The sequence below is a fragment of the Diabrotica undecimpunctata genome, chromosome 7 (assembly GCF_040954645.1).
Source record: "Diabrotica undecimpunctata isolate CICGRU chromosome 7, icDiaUnde3, whole genome shotgun sequence".
Classification (NCBI taxonomy): Eukaryota; Metazoa; Arthropoda; class Insecta; order Coleoptera; family Chrysomelidae; genus Diabrotica; species Diabrotica undecimpunctata.
The window spans coordinates 80,104,049-80,127,954 of NC_092809.1; the positions used below are offsets into that span (position 1 = coordinate 80,104,049).

The 23,906-nt window shown below is 33.4% G+C and overlaps 1 protein-coding gene across 1 annotated transcript in view; it reads right to left on the reverse strand.

Moving 5' to 3' along the window:
- The window catches only part of LOC140445523 (uncharacterized), a 297,375-nt gene that overhangs the window by 186,289 nt on the left and 87,180 nt on the right, over positions 1-23,906 (reverse strand). Inside the window, exons 4-5 of the mRNA XM_072537615.1 lie at positions 9,686-9,856; positions 681-955 (exon numbers count right to left, since the gene is read on the reverse strand). Coding sequence (XP_072393716.1) covers positions 681-955; positions 9,686-9,856 — 446 coding nt within the window. The remainder of the gene's footprint in view (positions 1-680; positions 956-9,685; positions 9,857-23,906) is intronic.

The following is a 23,906-nucleotide window of genomic DNA, read 5'->3' on the forward strand; positions in this document are numbered from 1 at the left end:
ATAGAGGACAAGAATCCCTTCCTAATAAGGTGTCACACAACCCCCTTTGTTATTTAAAATTTTCGAGGGGGTGCTTATAATTCAAAGGGGGTGCTGGAAGGGAATAATATTTTCATACTGTAAATTGTCAATTTAAGAATAAAAATCGACCTGTTTTAAGTTTTTTTCAGATAGTACATAATAACGCCACAAATGAATGTATTCCATACATATGGATCGCATGGTATATATATATATATATATATATATATATATATATATATATATATATATATATATATATATATATATATATATATATATATATATATATATATATATTTATATATATATATATGTATATATATATATATATATGTACATCTATATATATATATATATATATATATATATATATATATATATATATATAATATATTTATATATTTATAGATAATAAAATAATTCAATTCATTTGGCTTACAAAAACTGATATTTTTCGCAGATGCACATAGTTGGTATGATTTTACTAGTGCTCACCAATGACAGATAATAAATTCATTATACGTCATTGGTGCTCACTCAAATCGATGTTTTACTTGTATTAATTACCAATATTATGACTTGATCGAATGGAAAGAACACAGTGATCCTTTAATGTGTTTAGTTCATGATAGAGGCATTTTATCTTTAAAACTTACTTGAAATTGATCGGTAATACTCCCAAGATGAGTAAGACTTAGATGCCACTTGTCTCCTTGATTTCTACTTATTGAAAAGAAAGCTGATTCCGGATTTAATTGCCAACTTTCATTTATTGTTTTTAAATATACCCGAAGAGTTCCTATTGTAGCTCCGAACATGTGATAATAAAATTTAAAACAAAGATCATCACTACCAACGTCATATACTGGTGAAATCAATCTGGCACTATCATTTTCAGACTTTGATGATGACTCAATATACATGTAGTAACCTAAAATAAAATCCATAAAAAACATTTGATTGATTAAAAAGTGTTAGACAGAAGTTATATATTGGGTCAAAAAAGGTGCCAGCCTTAACTCCAAACAGAAGACGCCAGACCCCCCGCCCTAAGCTTTTTAAATCAATTTTTTTTTAAATTCTAATGCATGTAAAGTAAACCAATATTATTTAATATTTTCTTTGAGTTTAATTTTTATTTTAATCTATAAATTTTAATATCAAGGCGTGTAGTTTCTCACTGTCTCTTATACTATATTATACTCTTTTGTAATATCTGAATACTCCAATATTTGAGGAAAGACAGTTAAGATTTGATTTCACGTATAGTGCCTCTGTATATTCGCTTATACGTATTTCATCCTAAAAGGAATCTTTGGAGCGACTAGTTACAGATGCTCTGAACGTGAAAACAATCTTTCCTGTCGTAATAGAAGCAATGCTAAAATGGCTTCGATATGGACACAATAGCGACATATGATAATAAATTACGAAACTCAAAATCCAAAAATTTCTAATTGTCGAAACCAAATTCAGATTTTTATTTTAATCTGTGCCTTCTAAAAATTGTAAGGCAAAACAGACGTTGATAAAGATGCAATTAAAGACATGGGGAATCTAAATTTGCATTCCATTAAAAAAAACATTAAACATTAAACATTAAACCTACTTTCTTACGGAACTAGGAAACAGGAACTAGGGAAACCTACTTGTTTTCACGTTCAGAGCATCTAAATAGTCGCTCCGAAAATTCATTTTAGGATGAAATACGTATAAGCGAATATACAGAGGAACTACACATAAAGTCAAATCTTAACTGTCTTTCCTTTTATTCCGATATACTCTTTATGAGTACTAGAAAAAAATTCGCCAAGGATTTTTGCTTAGTTGAAGAGATATGTTGTGGAATGCAATTTTAGATTCCCCATTTTTCTAATTACATCTTTATCAACGTCTGTTTTGCCTTGCAATTCTTAGAAGGCACAGATCAAAGCAAAAATCTGAATTTGGTTTCGATAATTAGAAATCTTCGGATTTCGAGTTTCGTGATTTACTCCAAAATTTGTTTAAAACGTGTGTGTATTTTTTCAACTGTTTCTATAGAAGAATCTATTTGTTCAAAACATTTGGGAAAAATCATGGAGATTGAACTCCCTGTTGTAATGGGATTTAATTAAGCATCCAGGAATTAGATCTAAGTAATCCAATTTAGTTTAAAAATTTAAAATCCTTTTAATAATATTAATTATTGATTATTGCTCAATGCGATTGTTTGTTTATGACATTGAAAATATCGGTGTAACTAGAACACGCTTACCGAGACGATGTGAGTGAAATTTGCAATGTAATTTGCTTATTTAATACCCCAGTAACCCCAGTATACATCAAGAATTATAGGACACCGCATGCAAAAGCAAAAGAGTTAAACCGACAAGTAAAGAAATTGAGAGACCAAGGAATTGTAAAACCATATACATTAGAATACAATAGCCCGGTATATAGCCCCATAGATTATAGACAACTAAACAAGAAAATAATCACAAATTATGTGGGATATTAACAAACAAATGTACTATTACAAATTAATAGCACTTAATTAACAGAACTATTCCTTCGATAACTCTGGCGAGAAAAATGGACCTTTACTCATTGGTGCAAATAATTATTAAAATTTAAATGGTTGCAATAAACAATCAAAGACAATTTATAGGTTTAGGTAAAACTAGGTAAAAACTTACCGCTGGGTCTAATTACCAGGGTTTGCACTACAAAACAACGAACGAAATCAATTCAATATGCGTGCATGGGTTCCCGTGCCGGGTTGCGTCTTTTCTTTTCAACGACTGGTGCTCTTTTCTCTTAAAGGGACGCATTCCACGAGCCCGATGGCGGTACTTATAGGGATCGTAGGAATACAGGGAGGACAAATGTATTGATTAATTTATACAACCATATTTAAATTTAAACATTCTCCCCCCTTTAAAGGCCATAAGGTCTTTAAAAAACAAAACGAATTCCAAATACTATAATTACTTAAACAACTAAAACGATAATTAATACAAACAATTCCTATACAAATCTTACACAAATATTCAAAACTTAAACTACAATAAAAAAATTAAAATTAAAATGGTGGTTTCGTCGCGGTTATATTGACAAAAGTCGAACAAAACAAAATCAGTAAAAAGGCTGACCATCTAATCTTCATCTATCGGCAAGGGACAGATTCGAACAAGAGGCCGTTTTAAGGTTCCGGTGATCGTACGCTCGGTAGCCACTCGAGCTACACCGTCTTTACCCTCATGCAATTCAACAAGACGCGCGAGAGGCCATTTACACGGAGCCAAATTATCCTCCTTTAAAACAACTAAGGCACCGATTTTAGGTACAAAGCCAGAATCTAACCAAGCATACACATTTTGAAATATTATATGCTTCCACGACTCATAACACAAACGACATAAGTTTTACCAAATGAACAGCAGCTAACAATTCTAATCGAGGTATAGTAATCTGTTTTATAGGAGCTACTTTCGATTTGGCACACAGTAAATTAACTTGAACTAGGTTACGAGTATCAATACTACGAATATAAACGACACAAGCATATCCCTTTTCACTAGCATCGGCAAATCCATGAAGCTCTAAGATCGGACATGAGGAAATATTCAAAAAACGAGGAATTTTGAACTGTGAAATAAGAGATAGTTCGCTCTTATATTGCTCCCATACACGAATTATTTCCGAAGGAGGACGATCATCCCATTTAAGACCGGTTGCCCAAAGTTGTTGGATTAAATGTTTAATGAAAAAGGTAATAGGTGTTAAGTAACCACAAGGATCATAAATTCGAGCTAATTCGGACAAAAACGATCTTTTGGTACAAGGGACGTCTTGCAATTTGACTGAAAATTGAAAGACGTCGGACTGTGCAATCCACTTCAAACCAAGGATTTTTAATGAAGGACCATTTGCTTCTGGATCAAAATTAATGGAGTAAGGATTAATATGGGATTCAGGAAACTGCGACAACAATTTGGGTTCATTCGAACACCATTTCCGTAACTCAAAGCCTCCTAACTTTAACAAAGCGACTAATTCGTCAACTAAAGTTTGTGCTTCTTCGAGAGTCGAAGCACCAAAAACAAAATCATCAATATACGAAGCATGACGAATAAGCGAGACGGCTTTAGGAAAACGAGAGCCTTCGTCTAATGCTAATTGTTGGAGAGTTCTTAAAGCGAGATACGGCAAAGATACTATTCCAAAAGTAACGGTTAATAAACGATATTCCTGAATTTCCTCAGCGCTAGAAAATCTCCATAACACGCGTTGATAATCCGTGTGTTCAGGAGCGACTAAAATATTACGATACATCTGACGAATGTCCGCACACAGCGCAAAACGATTAAGTCTAAAATTCAACAACAGCGAGACTATGTTCTGTTGCAGCTTAGGACCGACCAGTAAATAGTCGTTTAAAGATTTACCGCGACTGGGACTTTTCTGAGACGCATTATATACAACTCGAATTTTACTTGAAACACTATCTGGTTTCACAACGCAATGATGTGGAATATAATACTTTCCCCTTTTCTTTTCGGCATTAGGGACTAACTCCATATGACCTAAATCAAGATACTCCTGCATATGAAAAGAATATTCTTTTTTCAAATTTGGTTGACGAGATAAGCGTCGTTCTAATGATAGCAATCTATTTAAAGCAATATCATAGCTATCTTGCAAACAAGGCGGCGATTCACGAAAAGGCAAAGATACAACATATTTACCCGAGACGTCCCGATTATGCGTTTCCAGATAAATGTTCTCACACAGAACGTCTTCTGGTTCTGAAACTGGCTTTTCCGGTACGTTTTCCAGTTCCCAAAATTTCGTTAACGAAGAATTTAGTGGGTCTTCAATATTTGAAAGACAAACAAGCGAAGTCGACGAAAGGTTAGGTGTGCTAGTAGGTCCTAACAAAATATAACCAAAAACGGTATTTAGGGCATCTGGTTGTCCCGCTTTACCTTCAATTTTACCTTCTAACAACACCTTCGAAAATATGCTACAACCAATTAACAAATCTATAGATTGACTACAGTTAAATTCGGGATCGGCTAACTTCAAATTTTTAATATAATTCCACGTCGATATGTCAATTTTGGTGCTCGGCAAATCCGAGCAAACCCGATCTGTAATAATAGCCTCCAAGTGAAACACCGGTGACTCCTGATGACGAGGTTGGATAGAAAAACTTATTTGACCTTGATTCAGTTTCGTTTGCATCGAATTGAGTCCGTTAACTTCAAATGAACAAGGAGTTTTAGGCCAACCTAATCTACTGGCAGCTTTACGACTAATGAACGAACTCATTGAACCTGAATCTAGAAGACATCTCAAGGGCTGTTTACACCCCTTACTATCAATCGCGTGAACTAAAACAGTACCGATTAAGATTTCCTTTTTTGTCTCGTTTTTCGTCCCTACAAAACTAGCAGCACAATGTGATATTTCAGGCGAATTTTGTTCTACTCCCGATGCTCCTGAATTATTAGTATTTCCTGTGGACGACTGATTATTGGAAAGATTTCTATCAAAGTGCAACAAACTATTATGAAGATGACTATTACATTTACTACATTTAAAGGCCTTTGGACACGACTTGACAGAATGATTAGCCTGATTAAGACACCTAAAACACGAGGAAGATTCTTTACAAAATTGGTATCTTTCTTTTGAAGATTTTTTCAAAAACAACGAGCAATGGTTAAGAAAATGACTTTGTTTACATAAAGCACAACATATTGACGACGAATTTGTAACAAAGGATGAAGTACTATTATGCCTTGACTCATTGGAATGTTTATAATTACACTTTGGCTCCGTATAAGTTGGAGTCCTCGACGATTTCTTAGATTCACTTAAGCTACTATTCAAATTATCGTAAGCAATGTACTGAGTTTCAATAAACTCTACCAATTTTTGAAATGACGGGATTTTATTCGATTTATTTTCTAACTCAAATAACTTTACTGAATCCGCGTCCAATTTCGACAAAAGTAAATTAAACATAATAAAATCCCAATGTTCTGTCGGAAGACCTAATGTTTTCAATGCGGCTAAATTTTCTAAAAACGTATCTACTAATTTAGCCAGATTTTTCGAATTAACTACCGATATTTTCTGTACGCCAAAGATCGCATCCCAATGCGCGGTCGCACAACGACGAACATTTGTGTAGCGTTTAACAATTAGATCGTAAGCAATTTGATAATTATCGCTATTTATTGACAAATTACGAATCAAACTAAGTGGAGTCCCTTCTAAACATCCTTTCAAATACTTAAACTTTTCTACGTCTGTTAGGCCTGCGTTATTATGTACAACCGAATTATATAAATCTAAAAATGAACTAAACTCCTTAAAATCACCCTTAAATTTAGACAGCTCTATTTTAGGCAAGCGAATATTTGATTGTGGAACTACTACCGATCTAAATGGTTCTGGAGTTTCAAATTGTGGCTCAAATAATTCCGCACTAAATAGTTTTATTTTATAAAATTGTTCCAAAAATAATTCCCGAACATTTTCTTCAACCCTCGTATCCGCGTCTGGTACAGAAAGAATATTACTAATAATATTAGTGTGATGTTTTAAGAACTCTTCGCGAATCGAATCTAATTCTTCCAGTCTAATTTTAAATAAAGGGCGAATAGAAACGTCTGAACGGGCCTTAAAACCTAAATCGAAAATTAACTGAATATCATTTAAAGCAGTTTTTCTTAAAAATTTGAGCTTCCTATTCTTTTCTACTATTACAAATTAATAGCACTTAATTAACAGAACTATTCCTTCGATAACTCTGGCGAGAAAAATGGACCTTTACTCATTGGTGCAAATAATTATTAAAATTTAAATGGTTGCAATAAACAATCAAAGACAATTTATAGGTTTAGGTAAAACTAGGTAAAAACTTACCGCTGGGTCTAATTACCAGGGTTTGCACTACAAAACAACGAACGAAATCAATTCAATATGCGTGCATGGGTTCCCGTGCCGGGTTGCGTCTTTTCTTTTCAACGACTGGTGCTCTTCTCTCTTAAAGGGACGCATTCCACGAGCCCGATGGCGGTGCTTATAGGGATCGTAGGAATACAGGGAGGACAAATGTATTGATTAATTTATACAACCATATTTAAATTTAAACAAATTATATATAATATAATCACTAATCACACAATAATTTTGTGATTATATTATATATAATATACTATAATCACAAAAAAAATTCCCATTACCAAGAATAGACTCAAATCACAAAAAAAATTCCCATTACCAAGAATAGACTCAATACTAGAACAACTAGGGAAAGCAAAATGGTTTTCTGTTAGGAGACCTAATGTCAGGTTTTCACCAAATACTATTAGAAAAATCATCGATGAAATACACATCATTTAGCACCATCGAGTTAGAATCTATGGAAAAGCTTTGAGCATATTAACGTGTATATTAAAAACGGCATAGGTAGGCGTGGCTAACGATAATACCAATATGGCGGTGAGATCATGGCCAGACTCAATAATAATAAAACTACTATAAAAATATGACTAGTTATTCATAAGATTTAATTATAATCTAAAAAAGTGCAATACATTTTTAATAAACTATGATTTATTTATCCCGTGGTAAACACTAAAAACACGATATATTATACATAAAGATAAATTAATACAGTCAAATACTATTAATTTATTCTCTGAAGTACGGGCCATTACTTTATTTACATATGTGTATACTAACCTGTAGAACGTTATTCCTGAAGATTTTTTATTAACATTGCTTCTACTACTGCAACTACGTTGAGAATAAGAAACCATTATTATGCACTATCACAATATATTATTACAGTTTCTATAAAAGTATTTTATAACTAAAAATATTCGAAAAACAACAAACGTTAACGAACATATATACGATCTGTCAAATGTGTCAAAACAATCTTAACGATATGGCCGAAGTGAGGTGGTTTTTAATCACGTGATACCCTCTCCATAAATTCTAACTCGATGTTTAGCACGGAGAACGAAGCATTTTAATTCACAAGATTACCTTTTGTATTAAAAGTAAGCCCAAATATCTTTTCAAGAATGATGCCAATAGATTTTTCAGGTTTAATCCGGGACAAATCATTTCTTTACATGGACGATATAGTAGTAATAGGAATATCGGAAAAGCATTATTTAGATAACCTAAAAAAGACATTTGAGACATGTCGAAAGTTCAACCTAAAACTTTACCCAGGAAAATGTCAATTTTTTAGAAAAGAAGCCACATATTTAGGACATGATATTTTGCTGAAATATACATACCACTAAGCAGATTATCAAGGAAAGAAGTAAAATTTGTTTGATCAAAAGAATGTGAAAAATTATTCAATAAGCTCAAATCATCTCTGATGAAACCACTAATCTTAAAATATCCGGATTTCAGTCAATAATTCATTTTAACAACAAACGCATCCAACGAGAGTTGTTCAGTATAATTAAGTCAAAACTACAACGGAATAGACCTACCCATAGCATACGCATCAAAAAGTTTTAGTAAAGGAGAATATAATAAACCTATAATCATCAAGGAATTACTAGCAATTTATTGGGGAATTAACCATTTCAAATGTTATCTATATGGAGCACCAAAATTTTTGGTAAAAACGGATCATAAACCCTTAACACACCTATTTTCAATTAAGGAACCTACCTCAAAACTTACGAGGATCAGATCAGATCTAGAGAATACGACCTTGAAATAGAATATATAACATAGAAAAATAATTACGAGGAAAGTCTTTCGAGAATAACATTGCATCAACTAAATCTTTCGAGAATAACATTTCACTATTGGATATTTATAATTTTAGTGACTTTTTTTTAACTTTCTGTGTTAAACAATAATTGAATAGAATATTATTTAAAAATTACAATAAAAAAGTGTTTACACTAAAATCTGTAGTATACATTAAGACCACTATTACAAATAACAGTGTGATCATATACCACCAGAAAACTGTTGGTTTAAAGTTTAAGGATACTACGAGTTTACTACTTAGAAGTAAGATCCACATCCAAATTTATAAGGTAGAAAGATTTGATACCTTAGTTACCTAACGATTGGCGAATTTATATTTTGGAGGGTGTGAGACCCGCATGGCTTAATTTTGAGAATAAAATAATCTTTTAATATGGTATCAGGATAATTCGTTTTTCCGGTTATAGAGCCATCTATCAATAATTCGAAAAAAAAAGATGAACCGAATAAAAGTTACTTATTTTTTCATCAGAAATTAGATTTGGCAATAAAAAATGGGGGGTTCTAATTTAAGATTTCAAGGTCGGCCCTCGTCCCACGTCAGGGGGTGGCGGTTGGTCAAGTCATATTTGGTGCCATTCGATAGTTTTTTGAAAAATTTTGAACACGCGTTTATCAGTTTTTTTAACTGTAAATGATAAAGATCAACATCGGGTGAGAAAAATGTACAAAAGTAATTGCATATATTGTTTTCTGCAGACCAAACCAGACCTAACTCGAGACTTAGTTAAATTTTTATATTAAAGATTTACTATTATGTAATACAGCAAAATTAATTGTTGGTCACTAGTGTGATGCAAATATATAATCTAGCATGTTTCTCAAAAAAGAAGAATATTTACAAAATATTTACCATCTTGGCCCTTTCCCTTGGTATGATCATAACTTGGTCCGGTACCTATTGATCCACTTGGTGTATTATAATTTTCCCTTTTCCAATCAAAATCATGGTTTGGGTCATGAGTCCATCCACAAATATTAATATCCTCGAAATGACAACTTAGTGATGGCTTTTGATTATTAGCTGAAATTTAAGAATTCGTTTAAAAAAACTGAAAAATAATATTTTGATTGTCAAATAATAAAACAATCTCAAAATATATAGAATTATTATGATCAAATTAAGGAGTAACGTTGTGAATATTATTTAGAAGAGATAAATGAAATCACAAAAATTTGTATGACTCTTTTTTTCCAAAATCTATACAAAGGCTATAGCGGGATAAGATGGTCAAAAGTGCCCCCACACCGATCAACACCGCGACTTGTGTTTTCAATAAAGCATATAAAAACATGACTTTATACAAATTTTTAGCTTTCCAGAGCCCATAGAAGTTTTTAAATCTAAAAAATAAGTTTTTTCGACTTTATTTTTTTCTGGATGCAGTTTTACTTTAAAAAATCTGAAAAAATTCATGACGCTGTATCTTTTAAATACAAAATAGCCTAATTTTTTAATTTCAATTTCAATTCAATTTTAATTTTTAATAATTTTTTAGGTTATGTTAATAATTTTTGGCTAACTTTTAAATAGTAATTTTTTATTTATTTTTTTTCGATCTTTTAAATCGATAAGGCATAATTTTCAATTTATGAGCGGAAAGCATCAAAAAATCAAAAAAACCGTTTTTTCCCGATTTATTTGCACATAACCTCAAAATTTAGTTGGTAATTCAACATTTTTTCTTCCACATTATCAAAATCCATGGTAAAAGTCCCCATTTAACTCTTTTATAAAGATAAAATTCGAAAATACCACGTTTTTTTATCCTTTTCGCACTTTTTTTGACCTTACCTCAAAATCAGATAGTTAGATGTATGCTTTTTCATCTATTTTCTTACGAGCTATGAATCATCATTTTTAAAATAATCATTATTAACTTACAAATTCTCAAATTGCGAAAAGATTTTTTAGAGATTTTTATCATAACCTTAAAATCTAGTGGCTAAATGATTGAATTTCCGCGGAATTTTCATCGTATCCTTCAATTTTGTTATACCACTTGTCTTTTATTTCTTAAATAGTCAAAACTCGAAACAAACCTATAGCTTTATGACTGACCATTCCTCAACAATAATTGTTTTTAATCGTATATCACTTTTTGTGCGCAAGTCTTAACTGGTAATGCATATTGCCTACATATAGTCTAGTGCCAAATGTTTCTCAAAATAAATAAGTTACTAGATAATGATAGAGCACGCCTATGGGATATATTATCCCTTTATCCTAAAATCTGTTGCGAGTTAATATCGAAATTCTCGAAGTAGTTGGTCAAATCGAAGTTTAGAGTTAAATATTATAATTTCCATACATCCTATAAACGCGCGTATCGTACTGTATGGGCTAACACAGTCAAAGCGATACGAAGTTGATTTTATAAATTCATTTGGATATAAGCGAGGATTATATTATATAAAATATTTGGTTACAAAAATATTTATTATTATGAAGTTGTTATAAAATAAGTTATTTAAATTAACAGTTTAAAAATTCAGTTACATTTTAGTCCTCATCACTATTCTCATCTATGACTAATTCAACATCAGATGTAAAAATTTCTGATGGAACTTTTACTGGTCTTATGATTCTCGATTTATATCTTGAATTACTGAGGTAATATATGACTGCGGCTATAATTATGAGAACACGAACTTACAGTGCATAACCCATTTGTACAGTCACATGCGTGGCGCTAAATACCACCATATCCAATTGAATCAGGTTTATACTCAATGTAGCATTTATAGGACTTACTGCTTATATGCCTGGATCTTATCAGTACTTTAATAATATTTAGTTTCATTGTAATATACTTCAAATTGATTACTACCATCTATCAACTCAGCCAAATAGCAAATCGCTTGACCTAACTGATAGGTTTCCGAAAAAAAATATGTGGGGTCCCTTTCAGTTATCTCTGGAAAGTTAATGATTTCTTGCGATGTCAGTTTGGTCGTTGTAGTAGGACGTCTTGACCACCTGGATGTCTCAGCTTCTAATACTAAAGTATTCTCACCTTGATTAAAATTTAACATTTTAACAAATTCTTGATCTTTTAATAAAAAAAAACAATATATATTAACATGCTCTAACATAGGCTAGGGTAGCGCCTTATACTTACTGCAATTGATATTAGTAAGTAAAAACAGTTGTAACTTTTACAAATCAACCTCTAACAATATCTCAAAATTCACATCTATTATGATGCACAATAGTAAATGCGACACTCTTCTGCAACAGTTCTAGGATATCATAACTGACAGCGGACACATACTTCATGTGATTGCTAGTTTTTAAAATCCTCGATAATATTGGAACGGATTTTAGAAGAAGAGGATTATTTGACAATAAGACTAAGGCGAAAGCAGTGACGACAGAAACAATGTCTATAACGCGCATACTCCCATTGTCGTTGTCATGGTTACGGATCATGCGCGTAGCAGACATGGCTGTTGTCGCCACTGCTTTCGTCTTAGTGTCGCCATCGCTTTCGTATCGCTTTACAATAGTACAATCGTACTATCGTACAATTTTACTATCGTACAATAGTGGCTGTTATCTATACTGTGCTTTGACTGTGTTAGTCTTATTATAATATTCAACTCTAAACTTCGATTTGACAGGGATCATATATCCCGTAGCCGTGCTCTATAATTTTTTTTTTCGAGTATTGACTATTAAAAAAAAAGACAAGTGGTATAATAAAATTGAAGGGTGCGATAAAAAATACGCAGAAATTCGATCGTTCAGCTACTAGATTTTAAGGTTATGAGCCAATAAAATGAGAAAATCTTAGAAAATCGCCATTTTTTTCGCAATTTAAGAATTTGTAAGTTAAAAATGATTATTCTAACAATGATGATTCATAGCAAGAAAATAGATGGAAAAACATACTTCTAACTATCTGATTTTGAGGTAACGTAAAAAAAGTACGATAAAAGGATAAAAAACGTGGTATTTTCGAATTTTATCCTTATGAAAGAGTTAAATGGGGACTTTGTAACAAAAATGTGTGTGGACTTTCAAATGTAACAAAACATTGTAACCAACATTGTGGCCAATGTAACAAAAGTGTATAATAAAACACAAGTATTTGGGATAATGTATAAAATAACGTATACTTTAAAGCCGGCTAGCAGAAGGTGCCGGAGAGTGACTACTTGACACTCAAAGGAGGATTCGGCCAATTTGCATGCCCTACAGAGACCGTAGAATAAGAAAATGAATGACAAGGTAATAAACAATCTATAGGTATATAACTAAGGTAAATAAAAGTGATTATAGATGTTGCTCCAAAATGTGAGTGGGCGCCAGGAAAGTATTAACATAAACTTTCCAAGGTATCTTGTAAAGCTATTTGCTGAAATACAAAAAAAGGATACAGGTACAAATTGAAATATTTAGTTTTCACCAAAAATTTAATCCCTATCCAATATATACAATCTAAATTTACCCTAAAATACCCACCACCAATTATGTATCTGATTAGATGTGTACACATAAAACCGTACAAACTGAGTTAAAAGGGAGGATTTAAAACCTCGACCTGGACGTGACAATTTTAATGCTCTAATGTATTTTATAATTATTTAGAAAAAATGACGGGTCTTTATTATTAAATGAAATAGTATGATTTAAGATTGAAAAAAAATATTATAAACAAAATTATTATCAATTAGTGAATAAAAAAAATATAAAAAATGAACAATGTTCCACACTCTAAATAAGGGAGGTCTTTCGGCTGGTATCCTGAAGTGGTCCGAGAGTAGTCTGAGAGAGCTCTGGACCTCTGATGGAACAGACGGGCAAATGGGCAAATTCAAAAACGTAAATTCTTTTCCTCCTTGTAATAAATCCCCAAAAATAAATGAAAAACAAAATCCTCGATCCTGGATTTAACTTCTTCGGGTAGGCTAAAAAGAACAAGTGTGTTACAGTTCCTCCTTACGCTTAATAAAAAGAAGGGAAAAATACAAGGTTTATTAACAAATGAAATAACTTGAAAAATATTACAAAAAGTTGCTGGGAAGCTTGTATCAAAGAAAAAAGCTGTAATGATTTTGTAGATAATGTGACCTTCGCATGGTCTGACAATATTTGATGTAAAATAAATTGATCAAATAGATAATTTTAACGAAAAGCTTGCTACGGATATATTTTTGAATATAAAAGAATGGTATGAGGCAGAATATTTTTACAGATAGTCTTAATAGATAATAGATAATTTTAACGATGGATAATTATATGTTTTTAAGGCTGGGAAATAGAATAGAAAATTGATATAATTTTATAACATTACTATATCTAAATCCAGAATCTTAATGAAATAATGCGAGAAATGACAGATACATATTTCACTATCGAAGGAAAAATGACGATATGATAGAAGTTAAAATGGCTGATTAATGCCAACTTAGAAATTAAAAATTCAGAAAATCATTAAGAGGATTGGGATTTTAAAATTTTATTTAAAAATGTTTACGGATTATTAAAGTAACGGACTCGTTACAACTTTTACAATGAGTTTTAATAATGTGAAAGAAAAAATGTTGAATTACCGAGTTTTGAGGTTATGTGCAAATAAATGAATAAAAAAAACGGATTTTTTTATTTTTTGATGCTTTCCGCTCAAAAATTGAAAAATCTGCCTTAACCATTTAAAAGAACGATAAAAAATACATAAAAAATTACTATTTAAAAGTTAGCCAAAAATTATTAACATAACCTTAAAAATTATTGAAAATTTCAATGATTTTTTCTGAGCTCAATTTTCAATATAAAAATTTGAGAAAAATCAAGGCTATTTCGTATTTAAAAGATACATCTTCATGAATTTTTTCAGATTTTTTAAAACCAAATTGCGTCCAGAAAAAAATAAAGCCGAAAAAAGCTTCTTTTTTAGATTTAAGATGTTCTATAGGCTCTGGGAAGCTAAAAATTTGTATGAAGTCATGTTTTTATAAGCTTTATTGAAAGCATAAGTCGCGATGCTGATCGGTGCGGGGACACTTTTGACCATCTTATCCCGCTATAGCCTTTAAAGATATTATTATAAAAATATTTTAGATCCACATAATAAACTATTATGAATTCTTAGCCACTTCGATTTATAGTTGTACATTGTAGATTATAAGAAATATATATTTTTTTATTTCTTTCGTACTCTGCAACTCAGGCAGAAATCAAGCAATTTAAGTAAACCCAGCCTGTGAGACATGTTCATCCCTAAGAATTACGTTTGGGTGTAACAATTTATTGGAGCGAGGTGTATTAACTCGAGATAAAAACAGGAGTCACTCCACCGCGCTCCATCCCTTTCCCCCCTCTAGCACTCTGATGCGCAATAGGGGTACAACTATCAGCCAAATGCTTTTCGTGTGGAAGTCCTGGATACAAGAACTCCAACATGATATCTTAACCCAATCAATGCAGGCTAGCATGACGCGCTCTTTTCCTGCTTTCTCTAGTGACGTAGAACCGAACTGAAATTGCTTGCTCTGGCCTCGAGTCTCCGCTCCAGGCTGCGCCCAGTTTGGCGACTCGGTGTCCGAGGATGTGGGCCCTTCGTGTCCAGGTTTTGAGGTTTTGTTAATTTTTTTGGATGGCTGTCGCCTTTTTGATAGTATTTTTTTTTATTTTTTTATGGCCAAAGTTTTTATTTAGTTATTTTTTTTTAATGTTGTCCTGAAAATAAACATCAATTAATAAATAATTTCCAGTGCTGTTGGGGCTTCTTCTGTTGGTAGAGCTACGAATTACTTAGACTTCATGTGTTTGCCAGGACTTGCTGTTTTGGTCTTTTGTGCTTCCCTCGATGGAACGCATCATATATTATTATCTTTCGCAGTATCGGGCTTGGGTTATTCTCTAATTCTGCAAACCTAATTCTGGCTTGTTCCGCCATTTTATCTATCACCCTTACTTGTTGTAGTTCTCTAAACAGAAAGCGTTCAGTGACGCATCTGAGTACATTTGCCGCTTCTCTGAGGATGTTATTATGGGCTGCTTGTATTTTCTTTTTATTTGAATTGCTTATGTGTCCCCATGCGAGAAATGCATATGTGAATATTGGATTTATTGGAAGTATGATGCGGTTTATCAGTCTTATTTTCGTCTTTATGCGCAGTTTGCTTTTTCTACCTCTTATTGCTGCTCTGGCTGTTGCTGTTTTTTGGATGGTTGTGTTCACGTGTTAAAGCCTTGGTACATAGTGACTCCTAGGTATTTCGCTTCTTTTTTCCATGCGATGGGATTATCTTGCACTAACAGCTGTTCCTCTGGGATTTCTCTTTTTTTTTATATGATTGTTTGCGTCTTTTTTGAATTGATTGCTATTTTCCATTGGATACACCATTCTTCAATGGTGTCCAATGCTGTCTGTAGATTATTAACCGCTACTTCTAAGTTTCTGTGTTTGTTCGCAGTCGTTGTGTCGTCGGCAGAAATCATCGTAGTCATTAAAGGCATTATTGGAACGACCCAAAAAAATTAATGATGCTCAATCGGCAAATCATCGGACAGTTGCATCATACAGTAAGATTTGGGCTACGACTACTACGCAATTTAATCATGAGGTTTAAGACATTTTACCAAATAAGATACCTGGCAAAGGTGGCGAGTGTTGCCTAAGTGATACTCCAGAGAGGCGATCTCGGGAGTATTATAGTCTTAGCATGTCATGGGCATACTGCTATGCCCCACAATATTTCGCCTGAACTCGTGGGAACTAAATGGATGTGGAGCCAAAAAGAAATGGCCTAAAAGGGTTAAAGACAACCCAATAAGACAAAATTGACTGGAGCCCAATAAGACAAAAAAAAAGAGGACGGTTGAGACGACGGGCTAGCAACTTGTCACTTAAAAAAATGGAACAAATTCTAAAAATTTCGACGCAGCGCCTACAAATAAAGGTAAGTTAAAGCGAAGACGATTATTGCAAAGAAAACGGACTATTATATTAGCTACATAGAATATAAAGCGATTTAGAATAGAACAAGCAAAAGTATTCAAAGAAATAGAGCAGAGGAAAGTGGATATGTGAATCCTTACAAAATTAAAGAAAAAACAAATGAAGAGCTAGGAGAGCACATACATTTTACAATGACGTGAGTAAATATAATGAAGAGGAGTCCAATAGCCATTCGAAAAAAATTCAAAAACAGTATTAAATCGTAGACCGAAGTAGATGAACAAATTTTATTACTAGAAATAAAAAAGGATTGATATACATAATGTGTTAATTATTGGTTGCTCCAAAATGAAAATGCAGATCAAGAAATTAAAGAAATTCCATAAGGTCAAGGATAACTGTAAAATTTTTATAGGTGACTTAAACGGTAGAGTAGAGACAGAAGAGAGAAACGTCGCCATAGGTTAATATAGAGAATAAATAACAAATGGTAACGAAAGAAATCTTAGAGGTTTTGTGTTACCACTTTACTTAAAATAATGAGTTTTTTCAGAGTATAAATATCCACTAATGAACATGGATACAACCTACTATAGTTGAGGTACACTATAGTAGATACTCTATATTAAAAATGTAGACTACTGTATAAAACTAGAGGAAGAAAACGTATTCAGGTTCAACAGGATATTAAATATACTATTCCGAGAAAATTCCATGCTTTCTTTTTTAGAAATGAAATTCCAACCCAAAAAAGTCGCAGCCGAAATAGATTCCGATGATTTGGTTACCCAAAATATCCCATCGTGTATTATTGCGAACATTAGGCAAATGAACATTAAATATGTAAAAATAATTAGGAACAGTATACTTATAGAAAGAGAAGATATTATTTTATGATGGAGACGTTACCTGAAAAAAATCAAGATTATCGTCGTGAAAAAGTAAAATCTACTATTAAGACAAAACTTTTTAATCTAAATTAATGCCATACTGTCCTAAAGTTGTAGCAAGATTTTGAAGTTAGGAATTGTCGACACGCCTTTATTGTAAGGTTATCGTGAGGTCTGAAAACAACAGCGGACAAAGGACGAAGACTTATTTTAACACACATAGGCAGTGATTCGGGATTTTTGGATAACAGCTTGTTAATCTTCGAATGAAAAAAAAAAACAATGACTATCATGAAGAATTAGACGCCCAAAAATGTGAAGGTTGGTTTTCAAAGATTCTTTTAAAACTTAGACCAAATTCTGCAGTCGTTATGGACAATGTATTTTACCATAGTCGACAATTAAAGCAAGCCGTCAGCAACAACTGATTCAGCAGAAGGCTGACCTCAAAGCTCTCTCATAGAACTATATCATTCAATGACAATATGTTGGAAGTTTAATTATTAAATCTTGCTAGAGCTATACATCAGAACACAAGAAATACATTGTCGATGAAATGGCTCGTAAAAAGATCATAATTGTTCTGCGCCTCCCTCCTTATCATTGTGAGCTTTTTTACATGTTTAAAGAGAAAAAGGAAAACCTGCATACAGACATCTGTGACTCACCCATGTAGTGTTGTGTTCCTAATACCCTATTGAAGTTGTGCCAGGAAGAGATGCCAATACGAGATGCCCAAGAAAGTTAGACCTTTTAGTTTAGTCGGCGTCCAACTAAAAACCTCTGCTCTGTCACTCCAGACATCAGGATAGAAGAGCTGGTTGGGGCAAAACATCTCTCCTGATGCCCTGCTATCACCCGATTCCCATTCTTTCTTCCACACATTCTCGGGAAAACCACACCCATACGAACAACCAAAGACTTCTAAATCCTTGCCTTAGCGAAGCTGCCATCTATCTCGCGTCGTTTATCTCTCTGTCTCCCCAATTTCGGTCTGCGACAATCTTAACATTACCGAGGTGCTACTCCCTCGTTTCAAAATTCTGTTGCGAGTTTCCTCTTCTCTCGTTCATTTTAGAGAGCAGCTCCCTGATGAATTTGTGAATCCGTGTCCACCACCACTTATCCTTCATCATTTTCTTCACCATTTCTCTCACGGAAATAAACATTCTGCAGTTACACTCTCTTTTATAAACTTCTCTCTTTCATCCGCTCAACTCTCACACTCCAACATCGTATGTGTCACAGTATCCGAACGACCACAGTAAAGGCACTGATCGGACTGTGTTCTCCTAAACCTGAAATAGGTAGCTACGGTGAAAGCTACGGAAAATGCCTGTGAGTATTTACTTAATTGAGCTGCCTATGCCCACAGTCTACCTAGCTTTGAAGGTTTGGGATTAGTGACTTCGTCCACCTCGACCACATCATGTGTTGCCTCCCACTCTTGCTGCCACTGGCTGATTGAAACTAATCTCTCGGCCAGTTTAATCTCACAAACCATTCGCTCTTTAATGTTCCGCCCCCTACGTTTATTAACACTAACCCTTTTACCTGCCAGCACATGTAAAGGAACACTGCCGGTGATAACCCACAGAGCAACAGCTAACACAGTCCTGTAGACAAATGCTACCGGCAGCATACTAGTTCGGTCGACGCGTACCATTAACCTCTTGTAAGTTGGTATTTCTACCGCCTCACTCTAGACTTGACAGAGTAGTGGACAAATTCGATGTAAATATCAGGATTGAATTATTTTCCATTGTCCCTTTGTCCGATTCTTCTTGATCGACGATGGTAAATAAATGCTTAAAGTGTGGAGTAAACATTATAGTTTTGTTGACAGCTACTGATAATTACACTCGAGTTGTTGCTATGAATTTCTATAATAGACTGCGCTCAAATGAGCTCAAAACCCTAATTTATAATTTCGCAAATAATATATACCTCAGTACAGAGGTTAATGCTTCTATCATACTAAAAAACTTTGAACTATGAGCTTACCATACAATTCAATCTAGGCCATTATTGCAACACTTAGGAAGTTCAATTAGAAAATCTATTATTTGGCAATTTATTAAGTTTGAAGTTTTACAGGTTGAATGGACTCTAATTATTAAATTATTACCAGCTATGTTTCACAATTTTTAAATTATACACGGTAAAACTATAAAAAGTTAAGAAGTTAAGAATAATGTGAGATTACAAATTAAGGGATTAATTTGTGATTGAACATATTTGCCACTATATAAAAGAAACAGACGACCAATACAAAATATCTAAACACATATAAAATATAAAATAATAATATTATAATAATAATCATAACAGTAATTCACTCGGTTTTTGAATTATTATCTCACCCGAGCAGTGCTACCTATAACTTGAATATTTAGAATCAATGATTCAGCTAAACTATCTAATTCAAAATTAAGTGAAACTGATCTAGGATGGGCTTTCTCTAAAGTTTTATTTAAATTTGGTTATGATACCGTATGTCTTCGAGGCGCCGGATGAGGTTGGATGTAAGAACCTTGATGCCTTTGTTTTCTGGCTATCTTGGAGTTTCGAATATATCTGACTACCTTCCACATAATGACAATCAACATGACAATGAATATAGTTACTAGTCCCGTGGTTAAATGAGGAATCCACTGATTGTTAGCAATGATTTTCCACGTCTGTTCGGATATATCTTGGCCAAACTGTTCTGCGTTAAATACAATATTTGGGAAACCATCTCCCGAATACATATATTATGTCAAGGAATGTTGATCTGCTTTATGATTGGCCTCTGCATAAGCTCTATAATGTGACTGACGGGAGTCTTTAAATAACTTCTAATTGCTGTTTCCAATCCATCACTGGATGTAAGTTATGTTTCGGGTACAGCGTTTTGGTACAGCTTTATAAAACTCGTTTGATTGATTATATGTTCAGATCGAGAACCGTCGCACATTATAGCTAAATTTATAGCGTATGGTGGAATGACTAGCCAGAGGTTCGGTGTGCGCATTTACAACCAACTGGCTTCCTTTATCGTGTACTCTATTATATTTCAGGTGATGGTAGTTCTATCATATAATTCATTTAAGATACAGTTTGGCTGGGTATAATATTAATCATTCCCATTGGTGAACATGCCAATGCTTAAAGTGTGGAGTAAACATTATAGTTTTGTTGACAGCTACTGATAATTACACTCGAGTTGTACACATATTAATCATTCCCATTGGTGATCATGCCAACTCTCGTTTGTTTAATTTTATACAGCTTCCTTTATCTTTATAGGTCACTTCAAAATAGTATAATTTATGGTAATCTACTGCAAGTAGATTTCTTACGACCAACAACGAACGCACAATACCACCTCTCACAGACAACAGAAGAGCTGTGACTCTCAGTAGGTTGTATCTAGTGTTGTCAGTTATTAGGAAATAGCCAATAATGACGATGTCTGCTTCTTCATTTTGTACAACCGTATCTATTATTGGCTGCCTTCTTATATCTACTCCTTGAGGAAGGAACCTTGTAGCATTCTAAATAATTGATTTTAATTATTCGGGTTTTATAATATCTATAAAGCGTTTATAATTGCAATAAAGATTGAATATTTTTTCGTATGTATTCGTATATTTTTTTGCATATTCCATTGCACGGTTATAAGTCGCTTGCACTTTAAGTCGTATGTACTCTTAATCTAATGTGTCAGCTCTATATTAGACATCACTTAGGCCTTTAGATATTTCCTTAGTTCTGTTTGTCAATGCTTCTCGGAACCTATTTAAACCAAGGAATCTATGTCCGTGTATACTTCATCATTTACCCCAAATACTGATGTGAGGACTGTTCCTAGAAGACCTCTCTTCGGCCTTCTTTTAACTTCCAGATCTGATGCTCGACTTATTATTTTTGCCCGTTCTTGTTCCTCTTTTAGCTGGCTCGATAGTGAATCACAATTTATTATATTGCTTGTCTTACAGATATCTGCCATCGTTTCTACTATTGAATCTATCATTCGTTAACCATCTAAATTTTTTTTCTTTTCTGGATGAGTTTTTTTTCTAAATATCCCTTGATCTATTGTATACATCGCTTAGATGGTCTGAATTTAATCTGATGGGGTATAGATTTTATACAAATCTGCATTTGATGGCTTCAAAAATACTAAAAATAGGATGCAAAACATAAATTCTCTCCACATACTACGTGTTCTATTTGTCTTTCGTGAGGTGGGATCTCGTACTATTGGTATTAACTTGTGTATAGGACGAGTAGTTACTTTTCTGCTCCGGGATGTGTTTCGATTATCTTCACTAGTGGCCATTTCCCCGGCGAGGTGTCATCCTCCTTTATTATCACCACTTCTTATTTTTGTAGGTTTGTTACGGGTTTTTGAAACTTATATCGCTGTTGTAGATTTGACAAGTAGTCATGTCTCCAACTGTTCCAAAAATCTCTTTTTACCTTTTCTAACTGTCTCCACCTTTGTGGCATATTCGTATATGTGCTCAACTCTTCCTCCTATTTGGTTTTGGAATTAATTCTCTCCCAATTAACAAGTGTCCTGGGGTTACTATTATTCTGTTTTCCTTATCTTCCGTATTAACGCATAAAGGTCGGAAATTCATGCATGCCTCTATTTGAGCTAGCACTGTGCTCAGCTCCTCGTATGTTAACGAACTATCCCCAATAACTCCCTTCAAGTAATATTTCATAATTTTAACAGCGCTTTCCCATAAACCTCCTTTCTTGAACATTTCTGTTACCTCTGTTTGAGCTCGATGAGCTTCAGCCAACGTTTCTGATCCAGCTAGCACGTCGTCTACGTACATGTTGTATTTAACAATTTCCGCAGCTAGTGGATATTTTAATTTCTGTTGTATGTTACTGTTGACAACTGATATTCCTTTATTGGTTCTTTTACAGATTGTCTCCATAATATCTTCTGGTAAACTTGATCTTCTTCAGCTATCTTTATTTCCCTAAACATTTTCTCTAGATCTGCCGTATATGCTATTTTGAACGACCTCCAATTTATTAATATATATGTAAGATCTTGTTGCAAATGAGGTCCAGAGTGCATTATATCATTGAGACTGATTTCTGTTAAACTCTTATTTGGAAGCGTCAAACACGGCCTTGCATTTTGTTGTGGTACTATCCTCTTTTATTACTGCATGATAAGGAAGGTAATACTCTTGCTTATTTATGGTTTCGGTTTTACTCAATTTTATGTGACCTAAGTCTTCATATTCCTTCATAAATTTCCTGTACTATTTTTCTAGGTTTCTGTCTCTTTAAAATTTCTTTTCTAATTGCAGCAGTCTCGCATATGCTTGCTGTTTTGAGTCCCCTAATCGGCTTGTATTCGTTATTAGTTTTTACGGCTCTTTTATAATATTCTTCACACTCTTTTTCTTCTACTGAAAGAGTATTGCTTTGATCTACTTCTTTTAACCCCCAGTATTTTTTTCTTTCTTCATCCATCTATCGTCTAGATATCACGCTGAGTACTTGTATATTAGGGATATTCTCTTGCTGTGCTATCCCTGACATTATCCAACCCAATTTTGTATTTTGGGTGAGAAAATCATCCTTTGTTCGATCTGCTCCGTCCAGTAATATCAAACTATATTCTTGGCACCTAATAGAATATCTATTGAACCTGTTTCATTAAAATTTGGATCCGCCAGGACTAATTTTCTATGGTTCCTTTCTTTTATCTGTATCTTCTCCGGTAGATTTTATATTATTTTTTGTGGTACAAGTGCTTCGGTCTTTATTTCAAATTCATTTTTGAAATGTGCCTCTAAGTTTAATGTCACGCTCCATTTCGACGTTCTTTTTTTCTTCATTGCCAATTCCAGATATCTGAGCATGGACAGCCTTTCTTTTTATTCAGAGACTTGTAGCGAACTGCTCCGTAATGAATGATGACTACGAGCCTTGGTCAATCAATACTCTCATCAATTGTGAGCTTCCTCTACTCATAATAATGCCGTTACAAGTAGCACTTCTTTATTTTGATGACTTAAACAGCAAGTGCACGTGTAACCAAGAGAAGATCATCCAAAACCAAGCTGTATACCTGACGGCGCCTGACGCCAGAGAGCTAGCGGCGTTGTCTAGAATTTAAAGAGTGAGTACAAAAATCCTTTTACCGAATTCATTCCTCCAAAAAACAAAATAATTTCTGTTTGTGTAAATACTGCTTGATTTATTCTTCGAAAGAATTTATACGAATTTATTTTCGTTTCTTAATTTTTAGTAG